This window comes from Orycteropus afer, unplaced genomic scaffold, assembly GCF_000298275.1.
Source record: "Orycteropus afer afer isolate SDZICR_OR568_19922 unplaced genomic scaffold, OryAfe1.0 scaffold00036, whole genome shotgun sequence".
Lineage (NCBI taxonomy): Eukaryota > Metazoa > Chordata > Mammalia > Tubulidentata > Orycteropodidae > Orycteropus > Orycteropus afer.
This window is the reverse complement of record NW_006921623.1, coordinates 2,948,903-2,965,750: the sequence shown is the minus strand read 5'-3', so window position 1 is coordinate 2,965,750 and position 16,848 is coordinate 2,948,903. Positions and strand designations below refer to the sequence as shown.

Here is a 16,848-nt window from a genome sequence, read left to right as displayed (position 1 = left end):
TTTCCCAGCAGTGCTGGTCCCTCGGTGTCTCACTCAGCAATGCGTGTCTCTCGCGTCTCTTTCCCAGCAGCACGTGTCTCTTTCAGGGACGCGTGTCTCTTTCAGCAGCACATCTTCCTCCACCAGCAGTAAGAGAGAGTTCTGCCTCCAGGAGGCCTCCTTTTGAGCCAGGAAGTGTGGTCAAACTAGCCAATCACAGCATCAGAACTCTAAGCACTGAGAGAGAGTGGGAACTTCCCAGAACATTGTATTGTGCCACGCCCAACAGAAATACTCCAAGTGGATAACATTTACAATCAGCTCCTCAGTTGCTCATTCCACCACTGAGTTTACAATGACTTATGGGTAGAAAAGCCATACTAAGTAATTTACTACACTGCAATAATACTTCATCAGAAAATTTACATATGTTGTTGTCCATATACTTGTGGTTTCAGCTCTTGAAAGGAAATTTTTGGTGCTTTAATTGTTGGATTTCACTGCCTTCCAATTAGTATAAATTGGAGAGTTAAGAAAATCTTTCCTTCATTCCTTATTTTGGTCTTATTTTATGTGAGTTTTGTTTCTGGGATCTGAAATTCTATATCTCGTTCTCTGGAAAGAACTCTTAGTATCTAAATTAGTGAATTTCTATTAAATCAGTTTGTTTAAATAGACCATCTTTCTTGCAAACTTGTCCAAAGTAAGTTAAATGCATCCTTAGTAATTTTCATAAAGGGCAGGATAAAAGTTAGAGGTAAGAAGTTTTGCCTTTTGTGTTTTCCAAGTACAAGTGAAATTAAGATGTTTTCCTGAGTTGTTAGCAATAGGATTTCACCTTGTATAGGGTCAATTCATGTTCCCTTTCACAAATGCTGCTGCCCACCATTAAGTCTCTTATCACAGGGCATTTAAAAATAATGCCATAAAATGCATGTTGAGAATCTTTGAATCTCAAATGTACAGAAATCACATCTAAAGGTCAATTCCTGAGTTAAGGAACTGACAATTATGGCATTTTCAGTCTCTATTAATATTTAGTAGGCAAGAGATTATGATATTGTTTATGTTATTCCTTATGTGTCTCTAGACTCTACTTGTTGAAAAGCATTTGTTTGTTTTATTGGGGCTGTATAATTCTGCCATTGTACTGACTTACTTACTTGAATTAAAGTCATTCTTTAATTGCTTTGGGCTGTATCTACTTTGAAATTTAGGACTATCCCCTGTGTACTATGCACCAAGGATGACATTTCAATGCATTGTTAGTTATACACAGCTCCTATTTGTCTGTAATGAAGCTGTATGGCTGGGTCCATTTATTTCTATATTAATTATTTTATAGTATCCGTTTGAATAATGATGATTAATATATATATAGAGAGAGGCTAATTTTCCAAATGCAATTGTATCTCCTCTGGGCATTTCTTTGGGATATGTTCATTAATACTTTTGCTTCTGATTTTAAAATAATTTTCCTTTGTTGTAGGATGAGCAGTTCTTAGGTTTTGGCTCAGATGAAGAAGTCAGAGTGCGAAGTCCCACAAGGTCTCCTTCAGGTATGGCCAGTTAAGCACATGATGCCTTCAGGTTTTGTTTGTTAGGTGATTGAGGCTTTTTCTTGCCTTCTGTGCATGCAAAAGATGATCTAAAATACTGGTGTTTCTAATAAATCATTCCCTTTTCCTCATATAAAGAGGAGATGACTTATGAAATGGACTTTATGAGACTCTTTGTTAGGCCACATTTGGTTTACTCTTTAGTGTATTCCTCTGTGGCAACCACTTGGATCATGGGAGGTCCGTTTCCACTTAATGATTGGGAAACTTGGTAGGCAAATAGAGATAACCTACTAAAATCATCCTCATATTTACATATTTTATGGTGTATGGTAGTGCATATGCCTTTGGGAATAATTTAGCCCTTGTGTTTTACAGATGAAATCTGGGCTACTATTTTCAAAGCATTAAGTTAAAGCAAAATACTAGCATTTTATGAAACTTTTTTCCCTGATCCTTTGGAAGGCTGTATTAAAATAAAGTAAATAAAAATGATATGGGTCTATTTCCATTTGTTAGCAATCTTTGTCATTGATCTCACCAACAAAATAACAAGATGTTCCCTAAGAGAAGATTCTCGGTGGAAATAACACTTTTAATGGTTTGCAGAATTCGGTTCTGTGTAAGAGAGGACTAGAGTTCTTTTGATGGAAGATATATTCCCCATCTGAACTGCCATTCTGACTTCTTCCATAGTTTTCTTTGACTTTATGTTAAAAAACAATCTAGTTGAACATTCTTAGCTGTGCTTTTGCTCTTTGACATTGACTTAGTTTGTGATACTCACTAGTGTTTGGATTTCATTTGAAGAATGTCATCATATGTTGTATAGTAATCTAATCGAAACACGAAAGTTGACAATTTTTCTTTTCCCAAATGGTGGTAGTATTGCCACTCTAGTTGGGAGGCCTTAGACAATAGTTTCCCTCTATTTGTGCTGTTTAGACAGTAGCAGTGTTTTCTTTAAGATGTAATGAAATCTTAAAACTTCATATCAGAAAGTGGCTTTAGGGATCATCTGGTTAACCCTTCATTTATAGATGATAAAAATCAGGCCCAGAATAAGAACACTTATTCATAACAGATTAGTGAGTTCTTTGAATTACAGGAGTTAGTAGCAGAACTGATTTTTTTTTTAATTCCTGTTCACCTGTCCATACCTGATCACCTCACCTGTCCACCTATGTATACACTGTAGATTAATATTTGTTATTACTGATAATGCAGGATTGTGTATATAATAGTATTTACATTTGTTGTCTGTACCTCTTGTGCACAGTATCACTAAGGAGAGGAAGACTCGGAGCTGTCTTCCTTTTTTTAATTATCCACCAAATACTTCTTTCAAAAGTTGGATAATACAGGTTTTCAGAATTGATAAAGCCCTCTGAGTGGCCAGGTTTAAGTCTAGCACAATGATAAAGAACTTTGTGATACCTTTCTGAATAAGAGTTTCATTTTGCTAATTGACTACTTTTTTATGATGATTTTTTTCTCGGCTGTCTACCTTGAATTTTGTCTTGTTTTTTATAAAATTGAAACCATCTAGATATGCTTTATTTTTTAAGAAATGAAACATAGTTTCTTTACTATCTCCTAGTCCATTACTTTTGTTGTAATTAGAATGGATTGTGAATCCTTCAACTATTTGGGAAATCTCATAATTGGTGAGAAAAGGATTTATCTTTAGAAAGTTCAACAGTAAGACCTGGGTTGTTTTCTATTTTGTTAGAAGGTTGATTCTTTAGTCTAAAACATTTATTGTAATGGCAAATTTCTTTTGATGACTATTAGGGGAGATGTTCATTTCAGAACAATGTTGAATTGTAAAACATTGAAAAGTTGAGAGAGGAAAAAAGATATGATGGAATAGACAACTCATAATACATTTTTAGAAAGTACACAGAGTTTTTTAAAAATCTTGTTTTCTTAAGTCTCTTGCTAAACAGGTAGATTGAGCTGATTTATAAATTGGGAAATTCCTTTTATTTGGAATAGAATAAATCTGATTTAATATATTGTTGATTCACTTTGGGCATTAATTAGGATTAAATCATTTTTGCAATTTGGGCTAATTAGTTCAAGGATTTATAGGTAGGAGAGGAGATTAATGAACATATCATATCATTTCCCTGATTAGTTCAGATGCCATTGAGTTTATGGAACTTACTCTGATTTCTCATGAACTTTTCTACTCAGTAAAACTTTCTTAGATCACTTTGGTAAAAAGAGATTGAAAATATAGGAAGCTGAGCTGTTCTTTCCCCATGGGAGCTGGTATATTATTGATTGAAGCTACATAGCATCTAATTCAGTTTTATTCAGAAGCAATATTCTGAATTGAAGTGGTGTGATGACTTACTATAAATGTGATCTTGTGTTCTTGGTGACTAGATGTGAAAAGATTGTACAGATTTTTTTAAATATATGTATTATTTTGAATTCAGAACAAACTTCTTGCTCATCTATGGTTGTAAAAAAAAAATCAGTTTGTAGGTTAATCAGTTAGAAGACTTTATTATTGCCTTGGTATTTGTATTAAAAACGTAAATAAATATTCTTTTATGTAGAATGTTACTTAATTTCTTTGAGGCAAGTTTCTGGTGAAAAGAAACTAAATATAATTAAGATGTTTTATTGACTCATTAGACACAAGTAGAGGTCAGTACAAAATGGCTTGTGCTAAGTAATATTCAGCTTAGTTAAGACCTGAACTACACAGCTAAATATATGCTCTTCATTGTTTAATTTCTATACACAGTTAAAACTAGTCCTCGAAAACCTCGTGGGAGACCTAGAAGTGGCTCTGACCGAAATTCAGCTATCCTCTCAGATCCATCTGTGTTTTCCCCTCTAAATAAATCAGAGACCAAATCTGGAGATAAAATCAAGAAGAAAGATTCTAAAAGTATAGAAAAGAAGAGAGGAAGACCTCCTACCTTCCCTGGAGTAAAAATCAAAATAACGCATGGAAAGGACATTTCAGAGTTACCAAAGGGAAATAAAGAAGATAGCCTGAAAAAAATTAAACGGACACCTTCTGCTACATTTCAGCAAGCCACAAAGATTAAAAAATTAAGAGCAGGTAAACTCTCTCCTCTCAAGTCTAAATTTAAGACAGGGAAGCTTCAAATAGGAAGGAAAGGGGTACAGATTGTACGACGGAGAGGAAGGCCTCCATCAACAGAAAGGATAAAGACCCCTTCAGGTCTCCTCATTAACTCTGAACTAGAGAAGCCCCAGAAGGTCCGGAAAGACAAAGAAGGTACACCTCCACTTACAAAAGAAGATAAGACAGTTGTCAGACAAAGCCCTCGAAGGATTAAGCCAGTTAGGATTATTCCTTCTTCGAAAAGGACAGATGCAACAATTGCTAAGCAACTTTTGCAAAGGGCAAAAAAGGGGGCTCAAAAGAAAATTGAAAAAGAAGCAGCTCAGCTGCAAGGAAGAAAAGTGAAAACACAGGTCAAAAATATTCGACAGTTCATCATGCCTGTTGTCAGTGCTATCTCCTCACGGATCATTAAAACCCCTCGTCGATTTATAGAGGATGAGGATTATGACCCACCAATTAAAATTGCCCGTCTTGAGTCTACACCTAACAGTAGATTCAGTGCCACATCCTGTGGATCTTCTGAAAAATCAAGTGCAGCTTCTCAGCACTCCTCTCAAATGTCTTCAGACTCCTCCCGATCTAGTAGCCCCAGCGTTGATACCTCCACAGATTCTCAGGCCTCTGAGGAGATTCAGGTACTTCCTGAAGAGCGGAGCGATACCCCTGAAGTTCATACTCCATTGCCTATTTCCCAGTCCCCAGAAAATGATAGTAATGATAGGAGAAGCAGAAGGTATTCAGTGTCAGAGAGAAGTTTTGGATCTAGAACAACTAAAAAATTATCAACTTTACAAAGTGCCCCCCAGCAACAAACCTCTTCCTCTCCACCTCCACCTCTGCTGACTCCACCCCCACCATTGCAGCCAGCCTCCAGTATCTCTGACCACACACCTTGGCTTATGCCTCCAACTATCCCCTTAGCATCACCATTTTTGCCTGCTTCTGCTGCTCCCATGCAAGAGAAGCGAAAATCTATTTTGCGAGAACCAACATTTAGGTGGACTTCTTTGAAGCATTCTAGGTCAGAGCCACAATACTTTTCCTCAGCAAAGTATGCCAAAGAAGGTCTTATTCGCAAACCAATATTTGATAATTTCCGACCCCCTCCACTGACTCCTGAGGATGTTGGCTTTGCATCTAGTTTTTCTACATCTGGTACTACTGCTTCAGCCCGATTATTTTCACCACTCCATTCTGGAACAAGGTTTGATATGCACAAAAGGAGCCCTCTTCTGAGAGCTCCAAGATTTACTCCAAGTGAGGCTCACTCTAGAATATTTGAGTCTGTAACCTTGCCTGGTAATCGAACTTCTGCTGGAACATCTTCTTCAGGAGTATCTAATAGAAAAAGGAAAAGAAAAGTGTTTAGCCCTATTCGATCGGAACCAAGATCTCCTTCTCACTCCATGAGGACAAGAAGTGGAAGGCTCAGTACTTCTGAGCTATCACCTCTCACCCCACCGTCTTCTGTCTCTTCCTCGTTAAGCATTTCTGTTAGTCCTCTTGCCACTAGTGCCTTAAACCCAACTTTTACTTTCCCTTCTCATTCCCTGACTCAGTCTGGGGAATCTGCAGAGAAAAATCAGAGACCAAGGAAGCAGACTAGTGCTCCAGCAGAGCCATTTTCATCAAGTAGTCCTACTCCTCTCTTCCCTTGGTTTACCCCAGGCTCTCAGACGGAAAGAGGGAGAAATAAAGACAAGGCCCCTGAGGAGCTGTCCAAAGATCGAGATGCTGACAAGAGCATGGAGAAGGACAAGAGTAGAGAGAGAGACCGGGGGAGAGAAAAAGAAAATAAGCGAGAGTCAAGGAAAGAGAAAAGGAAAAAGGGATCAGAAATTCAGAGTAGTTCTGCTTTATATCCTGTGGGTAGGGTTTCCAAAGAGAAGGTTCTTGTTGGTGAAGATGTTGCCACTTCATCTTCTGCCAAAAAAACAACAGGGCGGAAGAAGTCTTCATCACTTGATTCTGGGACTGATATTGCTTCTGTGACTCTTGGGGATACAACAGCTGTCAAAACCAAAATACTTATAAAGAAAGGGAGAGGAAATCTGGAAAAAAACAACTTGGACCTCGGCCCAACTGCCCCATCCCTGGAGAAGGAGAAAACCCTCTGCCTTTCTACTCCTTCATCTAGCACTGTTAAACATTCCACTTCCTCCATAGGCTCCATGTTGGCTCAGGCAGACAAGCTTCCAATGACTGACAAGAGGGTTGCCAGCCTCCTAAAAAAGGCCAAAGCCCAGCTCTGCAAGATTGAGAAGAGTAAGAGTCTTAAGCAAACTGACCAACCCAAAGCACAGGTACTCTTTTCTGTCTTGCCTAATATTAAAGTCAGGTTTACCAACCTTCTTCCAAGTCCTAGGCTAAGTGTTTCAATTATATCCAATCATGGAGATTAGGAGTATTGTGGTAGTGGCATTTGCAATGGTCCTTTAAGGACTGATAGGATATTGATAGGTAGCAAATGCCAGGGGAGAGCATTCTAAGTAGAGAGAACAATGTGGGTAAAAGTAAAACGTACTTGAGGAACAGTGACTAGCTGAATTGGTACACATAGGAAAGTGGTGAACGAAGGCTGAAAGGCAGGTTGGGTCATACTATAGAGGATGCTGAGGTGTTTGTACTTAATGGGTTTGATGTAATGAAATCTGTGATTTAATTTAAAAGGTATATTATTAGAAGTCAGTTAATTAAAATGATGGTTATTTAAGAAGTCAGTAAATTAAGACAAACTTTTACAAAGAACAGCATGGCTTAAGCAGAGCTGGGCACTGGCCTTTTCTGAGAAAGCTCTCTAGTTTTCAGGTTTGTTTGTTTTTTTAAAAAATCATGTAATAAACGCATATTTATGCCAACATATTATGTGGCCACAAACTTAGGTTTTTAATGCTATTCAGCTGAGGCTAGATTTGCATGTATTAGTTCTGCAGGCTGAGAGATGTTTTTTTGTTGGATATGTTTTAGTTAGCCTCATCTTGTTAGGACCAGCAGCTCTTTGAAATTTAGGGATATTTCTTTTTAGAACTATGGCCTTGTATAGTCTCCTTGGTAGGTTGTCTCCCCCTACTTCTCTGTTGATCAGGGAAATACAAGAAATATGTGGTTAGATAAGCTCTGTTTTACACCAGACTGAATTTTTTGATAATATAGACTGGCAGCTTGACTTTTGAAGGGAATTTTAAGAAGTATTTAATTGGAAATATAAGCTTAGTTGATTTATTTTTCTAATGGAAGTCTTATTTGCTGCACATTTGAGGATATAGAAGTAATTGATTATTCTATATTAATATGGCTATCAGCTAGTATGAACAAATGTAGTATGTTTTGATTTTAGATCATAATAAGTTAATCAACTATACCTTCATTTATATACTTCATTAAGTTATATTTTCAACATTTGCGGTTTTATTGTTTGCTTGCCTGTCTGTTTGTGTGCTTGTTTTTGCTTGCCTCATATTCAGGGTCAAGAAAGTGATTCATCAGAGACTTCTGTGCGAGGACCTCGGATTAAACATGTTTGCAGAAGAGCTGCTGTTGCCCTTGGCCGAAAACGAGCTGTGTTTCCTGATGACATGCCCACCCTGAGTGCCTTACCATGGGAAGAACGAGAAAAGATTTTATCTTCCATGGGGAATGATGGTAGGTCAGAGATGTCAACCAATTTATTTGCTGATCATTCGAGGATGCCCAGTAGGTTCTTCATAACAATATTTATTGTTCTGTATCCTCTGAAAAGTAGATGACATGCTAAGATTAAACGTGCAAGGATTTTATTAGGGGAAGTGCCTGTGAGAGCAAATTGGGGATAGGGGCTTTCAGGCTCTGATGCAGGTCTGACTGGAGTGAGAGAGGGAAGGAAGTTGGGTGGATGCATCATAGACTGCCATGCTGTGAAAGAAAGGTTTAGCAAGGCTTTTGGCAAGCCCTTGAGCCAAAGTTGAATGTCAGAGGACTCTTTTTTTTTTTTTTTGATTTGGGTGAAAATTTACAGAGTAAATTCACTTTTCATACAGCAGTTCACATATACTTTGTCTCATGTCATTGACCAAAATTTACAATACAACAGCTCCCCTCCCACTTCCTCCCCATAGTTACCTCTTCCCAGTGTCCATCCCTCCATACTCTTCTGCGCCCTGAGCTGTCTCCCTGTGCATAAGCAGCCCTTCCTTCTCCCATGATTGTTCTCTCCAGGGTGTGTGTCTACTTGAGGTAAATGTTTAACTTACTTGCCTGTACTTTGTTTGGCTGGAAACCACAGGTGTGGGTTCAATTCCAGACCTGAAAGGCAGCTAGGGGCCATAGTCTCAGTGGTTCCACCAGGCTCTATTGGACCAGCAAACCTGGTCCCCACCTTTTTTTTTTTTTTTTTTTTGCCTCCAAATGATTTTGAGTTTAGTTCCACATTGTTCTCCCTCTCTATGCAGGATCTCCTACATCCCTTCCAAGTGGATGACAGTGGTAGCCGGGCACCATCTAGTTCTTCTGGTCTCATAGTTGTATAGGTTGCAGATCAGATGGTGTACCAGTCGCTAGGACTGATTGTTTCCATTCATTTGGTTTTCTTCTTTCTTCTTGACGAGGAGACACCCATTGTTGCATCTAGATGGCAGCTTGCTAGCTTTTAAGATCCCAGTCGCTACTCGCCAAAGTAGGAGGTGGAACAATGTTTTGTATAGTATGTTATGCCAATTGAGCTTGATGTCCCCTGCGACTATGGTCCCAAGCCCGCAGGATCAACTACTCGGTCGCTCTGGGTAGCTGGCTATGACCAAGCAGTAACCATAACCTTGCCCCTTGTCAGCTCTACTATACACCTGGGAATTCTGATCACTCACATGAAATTACAGGACCATTGTCTGCCAACCCTATATATGATCTTGGATACACTCCCCATTTAGACATACCTAATTGTTTAGCCTGTCCACCTATCTATCCGTCCATATACTCTTGTTTGCCTTCACTGACAACTCAGTACTGTATATGCAAAAGGGTTCATATTTGTTGTCTGTACTTCCCATGTACCTCTCTATGTCTTTCTCATCCTCAATGGTGCCATATTGGTCACTCACATTTGGTACATTGCCCTTCTCTTCACCCAAATCAATATTTATCTCTATCTAGCTAACAGCGTTCCCTCCCCTCCCCTCCCACCCCTGGTAACCAACAAAGAAAATTTCCTCCAATAGATAAACCTTTCCTTAAGTTTTACAGTAATGGACTTATACAATATTTGTCCTTTTGTGACTGACTTATTTCACTCAGCATAATGTCCTCCAAGTTCATCCACGTTATGCGGTGTTTTGCAGATTCTACATTATTCTTTAGCGTTGCATAGTATTCCATTGTGTGTATGTGCCATAGTTTGGTTATCCATTCCTCAGTTGATGGACATCTAGGTTGTTTCCAAGTTTTGGCTATTGTAAATAGTGCTGCGATGAACATCGGCATGCATATATCTGTTCTTGTCATGGCTCTCACTTCTCTAGGGTATATACCTAGTAATGGGATGGCTGGGTCAAATGGTATTTCTAATTCCAACTTTTGAAGGAATCGCCATACTGCTTTCCACAATGGTTGTACCATTTTACAGTCCCACCAGCAGTGTATGAGAGTCCCTATCTCTCCACAACCTCGCCAGCATTTGTTATTTTCTGTCTTGTTGAACTTTGATACTAGTGCTGGAGCAAGATGGTATCTCATTGTTGTTTTGATTTGCATCTCTCTAATAGCTAATGATCGTGAGCATTTCTTCATATGTTTGTTGGCCGCTTGAATATCCTCCTTAGTGAAGTGTCTATTCATGTCTTCTGCCCATTTTGTAATTGGATTGTTTGTCTTTTTGTTATTGAGGTGTTGAAGTGTTCTATAAATGAATGTCAGAGGACTCTTGTGTCTCTCAGGAACAGGCCTATATTAGTTTCTCTATTGCACAGCAGCTGGGGTCCTTGGTTAGTTATGTTCTATAGTTGGAGGTCTGTGACGTGCATTCTCATGGCTGCCATACAGTTCTTAAATGCTGGATAGCTGCTCATATAAAATTTGGAGGTATAGAGAACTTTTAGAGGCATTCAGTTAATATTCTTGATTTTAGGTTAGACTGGGCTTTGTTTTCTGTTACTGGAGTTTTGCTTTCATGAAGCTGTAAGTGACAGGCATTTAAAAACATATAAATGATTATCTGAAACACATATGAGTTTCATGTGAAAACTCAGACTTCTGAGTGCTGCATATGAATATTTTTATTATTATAATGTTTTTCATTTTTGGAGTCCCAATTAAAACAAGGTTTGAATGTATGTAATATTATAAATGGATCTTGAGGATCTCCCTTTCTGCTCCAAAGAAGGATTAAATACTCCCTCAGAGCTAATGGCACCTTTCTTTTAAACAGATAAGTCATCAATTGCTGGCTCAGAGGATGCTGAACCTCTTGCTCCACCCATCAAACCAATTAAACCTGTCACCAGAAACAAGGCACCTCAGGAACCTCCAGTAAAGAAAGGACGGCGATCAAGGCGGTGTGGGCAGTGTCCTGGCTGCCAGGTGCCTGAAGACTGTGGTGTTTGTACTAACTGCTTAGACAAGCCCAAGTTTGGTGGCCGCAATATAAAGAAGCAGTGCTGCAAGTGAGTGGGTGTCTTACTCTGAGGTGTTGACCTCTCTCCACCATGGAGTTTATTTATCCCTAGTTCATTGCAGAGATGCATTAGAAAACTGAATGTGGTGTGTTGAATCTCCTTGAATTGCAAGATTAGTTGCAGAAGTGGATGTTGTTGGGTTGTGCTTAAATGAGAAATACTCTGGAACAGTGTTATTCAGTAGAATCTCTGCGGTGATGGAAATGTAGCCAAATGTGGTTATTGAGAGCTTGGAATGTGGCTTCTGTGATAAAGAAACTAAATTTTAAATTTTGTTTAATTTAAATTTAAATGACTGCATGTGGCTAATGGCTATTATATCGGGTAGTATGGCTCTAGAAGGTTTCTACTTAAAAACTGACCAATATGTGCATATGATTAGGTCAGCTGAACTCATTTTTATCTCTATAGTATTCACAGTATACTAGAGATATCTTCTATAAGCCTCTTTGCCCTATTAATAGTCTCCGAATATTTCCATGCACATTTTCACTTGATATGGAATTTTTATTATTTTATTTTTCCTCCCCTCTTTTATAGTCAGTTTGTGGGTGCTCTTTCTGCCATCTGGGATGATTTGTTTAAAATGGATCAAGCGAGCTGCATAAACAGAAATTTTGGTAATGAAGCATCTCACAACTAGGAAACAGTTCTGTGCTTTGGGGTTTTTTTGTTTGAATTATTTTTATTTTGTTTTTGTTGAAAATACACACTGCAAAGCATACATCAATTCAGTAATTTCTTCCTGTACTGTTAGTGACATTGATTACATTCTTCAAGATATGCAAATATTCTCTCCCTCCTTTTCTGAGTTGGTCCTTCTCCAATAATATAAACACTGTCCCCTAAGCTTCCTATCTAACCTTTTGAGTTGCTGTTGTTAAATTGATCCCATATAGATAGTTCTTTAAAAAGAGCACAGTGCTTAAGACAGACATTCTTTACTAATTTTGTGCTTTGGTTTTATCTGGCCATAAGCAAGAATCTTGTGTCAGACCCATTAGTGGAAAGAAGTAAGGCAATTCACAGATCAGCAAAAAGGTATATGTTAGCAAAATGAAACTGCCCTAAATTTAGGGGTTGAAGTGCTTTCAGTGCAATTTTTTAAGTTTTAGATTAAGTTTGAGTTTCATTTAAGATAAATGAAGGGGTAAGAGATACATCTAATCTATGAGATATGCCTCCAATCCTGTAGTGGCAGACAGAGGACTTGTTGGGTAATTTAAGTCCATTTTGTGTTCAGATTATTTGAATATTAATCATAAGGGTGTAGTACTGATTAGACTACAAAAAATATTGACTGATCATTTTGTATCTAGTGGTTTTTCTGTGGTCAGTACTACTTACAAGAAATTTGAGTCCCATCTGAAAAATAATTTGATTTTTGCTCTTTTTAGATCCTAAATGTAGGTGAAAGAGCTGATCCAAGGATCAGAGGCTCAGATTTAATCTGAATAATGTCTCCATTTTAAACTGTCAAATTCATACTTGTTTTACTTTCTTCCTTCTAAATGTAATTTATTTTATGGTTTATCCTCATTAACCTAGGATGAGAAAATGCCAGAATCTACAATGGATGCCTTCTAAAGCCTACCTTCAGAAGCAAGCTAAAGGTAGTGTGGTGAAAAGGTCTTCCCAAAACGCTTCCTGTTTCAGTGCCTTATAGTTGTATATATCCAGTGTAAAGAAAAACTAGTTTTTTTTTTTAAAACATACTGCTCTTTCCCTGGAAGTCAGTGGTTTTTAAAGCTGAGTGATAGGTGTGTGTGGTGGGGTTCATGTTACTATTGCTTTTATTTTGGGGTAAGTTTGAAATTTTCCGAAATAAAATTTTTTTTTTTTTTTTTTATTATTAGGATTTGGGTGAAGATTTACAGAGTAAATTCACTTTTCATACAGCAGTTTACATATACTTTGTCTCATGTCATTGACCAAAATTTACAATGCAGCAGCTCCCCTCCCACTTCCTCCCCACAGTTACCTCCTCCCAGTGTCCATCCCTTCATACTCTTCTGCACCCTGAGCTATCTCCCTGTGCATAAGCAGCCCTTCCTTCTCCCATGATTGTTCTCTCCAGGGCGTGTGTCTACTTGAGGTAAATGTTTAACTCACGTGCCTGTACTTTGTTTGGCTGGAAACCACAGTTGTGGGTTCAATTCCAGACCTGAAGGGCAGCTAGGGGCCATAGTCTCAGTGGTTCCACCAGGCTCCATTGGACCAGCAAACCTGGTCCCCACCTTCTTTTTTTTTTAATAAAACGTTTTTTTTAAATTCATCTAAAAATTACAGTCTATGACATTTCCCTGAACAATAAAAATACAGCTATTTCATCTAATACATTTGACATCACCTTTGAGCAAAGCAGCACCAACTTTCACTCAGGAAACTGAAAATAACATGATACCACAGTTCTGTACTTCTACGTTAAGTGAAATTTTTTTTTTTTTTATTAGGATTTGGGTGAAGATTTACAGAGTAAATTCACTTTTCATACAGCAGTTCACATGTACTTTGTCTCATGTCATTGTAAGTGAAATTTTTTTGTTACTTATAGGTGGATGATCTTTCCTTGTTTGTTTGTTTGTTTTTCGTAGCTGTGAAAAAGAAAGAGAAAAAGTCTAAGACCAGTGAAAAGAAAGAGAGCAAAGAGAGCAATGTTGTGAAGAACTTAGTGGACTCTAGTCAGAAACCTGCCCCATCAGTAAGAGAGGAACCTGTCCCAAAGAAAAGCAGTAGTGAACCTCCCCCACGAAAGCCCACTGAGGAAAAGAGTGAAGAAGGGAATGCTTCTGCTTCAGGGCCCGAATGCAAACAAGTCACCACTCCAGCTTCCAGGAAGTCCAGCAAACAGGTTGCCCAGCCAGTACCAGTCGTCCCCCCGCAGCCACCAAGCATAGGACCACCGAAAAAAGAAGTTCCCAAGACCACTCCTAGTGAGCCCAAGAAAAAGCAGGCTCCACCACCAGAATCAGGTGAGTGAGGAAGGCCAGAAGGAATTTCTGATCCAGAAGTCCCAGAAGAAAAACCCTGCTGCCTTAAACATTTGGAAACTTGAAATGTATAGTTTAAAGTGTTGACTTCAATAAAATTATCTCCTTTTTTCACTATTAAGTAATAATAAAGAAGTAGACGCAAAACACCTGTTAAATTGGAAATACTGTCTTAATTTCCAATTTAAACCCTAGAGTTTAAATAGTTGTTTTTGTTTTACCCCCCTTATGCACCTTTCTTCACAGGTCAATCATTCCTAAAGCAGCCATTGTTATTTAGCATTAACTGTAAGTTCAGTGGGAGCTCTGGTAGCATAGTGCCTAAGGCATTTGACTGCTAACCAGAGGGCTGGTGGTTCAAATCCACCAGCCACTCCTCAGAAGGAAGATTGGGCAATCTACTTCCATAGTGATACTGCCTCAGAAACCCAAGGAGGGGTTGCTATCATTCGGATCTGACTTGACAGCAGTGAGTTTGGTTTTTTGGTTTGGTAAGTTCAGTAGCATCTGACTTAAATTTATTTCATTTTCTTAGGTCCAGAGCAAAGCAAGCAGAAGAAAGTGGCTCCCCGCCCAAGTATCCCTATAAAACAAAAACCAAAAGAAAAGGTGAGGAGACCTTTGTTTCTCTGCCATTTCCCAAAGATTATTCTGGTCTGTAGTAAAACATCCTTATCCTTGACATTTACATGATTGAAACTACATTTCTACTTCTCTGTTTCTGTAGGATACTTACGTTGGAAACATTTTCAGATTTATCAATAAGGTTTATCATTTGCTTTATTGTATATTACAAATGTGAAGGCTAGTGGGATTTGATTTTGTTCTTTATCCATCTTTTGTCTCTTCAGGAAAAACCACCTCCAGTCAATAAGCCGGAGAATGCAGGCACTTTGAACATCCTCAGCACTCTCTCCAATGGCACTAGTTCTAAGCAAAAAACTCCAACTGATGGAGTCCACAGGATCAGAGTGGACTTTAAGGTAAAGGTGTTAAGTGACCATATAGTATATTGAATGTGTCATAGACATGAAATAAGGAAAATTATGTTATTAAAGGTGTTGAAAAAAGGAAATTCAGCACCAAGTAGGGAGGAAGGAATGGATAAGAACTACTGTTAGTACATGAGTTCAGATGTGTTAGAGCTTTGGTCAGTGCTATGAAGTCACAGTTTCTGAAGTGACTGGAGAATGTAGGCCCTAAAACTTTTAATACCCATCCTTCACGGTAATTGTATTTAGGTAAGAACAGTGCTGGAAAATTGTTCTTTCTCGTAGGAATCATCAAACATAATGATTGCTTGAATCAGCAAAACTAATAGAAAATTTAATCCTAATATATTTTTGTAGCATATTTGAAAAGAATTGAAGTAGTAGGCAAGCCTTTGAATAGCTTGTGTGTGAGATTTAAAAATGTTAAAGGTAGCAGTTATTTTTAAACTCACTGAACTGAAGTATTCTTGACATTTTGGTGTCACTCTAATATTACGCTTTTTTATGGGGTTGCTACGAGTTAGAATTCACTTAACAGCAGTGGGTTTGGGTCTTTACTTCCTATCCAAAGTTATAGCATTGTAAAGTTTTCATAGATGATCTTTCTCTCTGTCCACAGGAGGATTGTGAAGCAGAAAACGTGTGGGAGATGGGAGGTCTAGGAATCTTGACTTCTGTTCCTATAACACCCAGGGTGGTTTGCTTTCTCTGTGCCAGTAGTGGGCATGTAGAGGTAAGGTATCCTGCTTCTTTGTACCTCAGAAAATACAATAGTAGATTATTCTGCTGTGAATAAAAGAAATCATTGTATTGTGTTTTGTTTGGGGATAGCAGGTACTATCCTCAGTTTAAACCAGCTAATGCAATATTTTTGAAGTTTTTCAGAGGTTTCAGGGAATAGTCTGCTGCTTTTTTAGAGTAACAGAGATAATGGAGTGTGGAAAATTTAATAGTCTCATTTCTTAAATTCAGGAAAGTTTTGATTTTTCTGCTAGATGTCTAAACATAAAATAGAGTGATACAGTTTTCTAGAAAAAAGACTGCTGTTGATAATTATATTGAATATCAAAATTACCTTGTCTAAAGAGCTGTTAACAATTAATTTAAAAAGAAAAAGAATAAGTAAAAAATAGGCAAAGGACTGGAATAGATAATAATAAGAAATGAGAACTAAAAGTTACATATGAGAAAAATTTAAGCCTTCTAATGACCAAAACCTGAATATTAAAGAGTGATAACAAGAATGATATGGAAATGGAGATTGTAAATTAATTATACTCTTTTTTCTGGGAGGGGTGTTTGGAAATAGATACTTATCTTTAACATGAGTTTAACCTCTAACCCAGCAATTCCACTCCAGGTATTTATCTTTAGGATCTAATTAGATAAATTGACAAATTAAAAGACAGGAAGCCAGACAGAGGAACAGTCAGCCACATTGACCCAGGTGGGGGGGATACGAGAGGTCTCCAACAGCAGGAGAAACTTGTCTGTCGGTTTGTCCTACTGTGGTGACATGTAGACGTGAGTTTTGAGGCTGAGCCTCTGGTGTTTAAAACCCAGCGAGATGCA

The 16,848-nt window shown here is 38.1% G+C and overlaps 1 protein-coding gene across 1 annotated transcript in view; it reads left to right on the top strand.

Moving 5' to 3' along the window:
* The window catches only part of KMT2A (lysine methyltransferase 2A), a 107,960-nt gene that overhangs the window by 23,500 nt on the left and 67,612 nt on the right, over positions 1-16,848 (top strand). Inside the window, exons 2-10 of the mRNA XM_007936472.2 lie at positions 1,469-1,538; positions 4,300-6,956; positions 8,118-8,295; positions 11,048-11,282; positions 12,843-12,907; positions 13,889-14,266; positions 14,820-14,893; positions 15,136-15,267; positions 15,896-16,009. Of these exons, the coding sequence (XP_007934663.1) occupies positions 1,469-1,538; positions 4,300-6,956; positions 8,118-8,295; positions 11,048-11,282; positions 12,843-12,907; positions 13,889-14,266; positions 14,820-14,893; positions 15,136-15,267; positions 15,896-16,009 (3,903 nt within the window). The remainder of the gene's footprint in view (positions 1-1,468; positions 1,539-4,299; positions 6,957-8,117; positions 8,296-11,047; positions 11,283-12,842; positions 12,908-13,888; positions 14,267-14,819; positions 14,894-15,135; positions 15,268-15,895; positions 16,010-16,848) is intronic.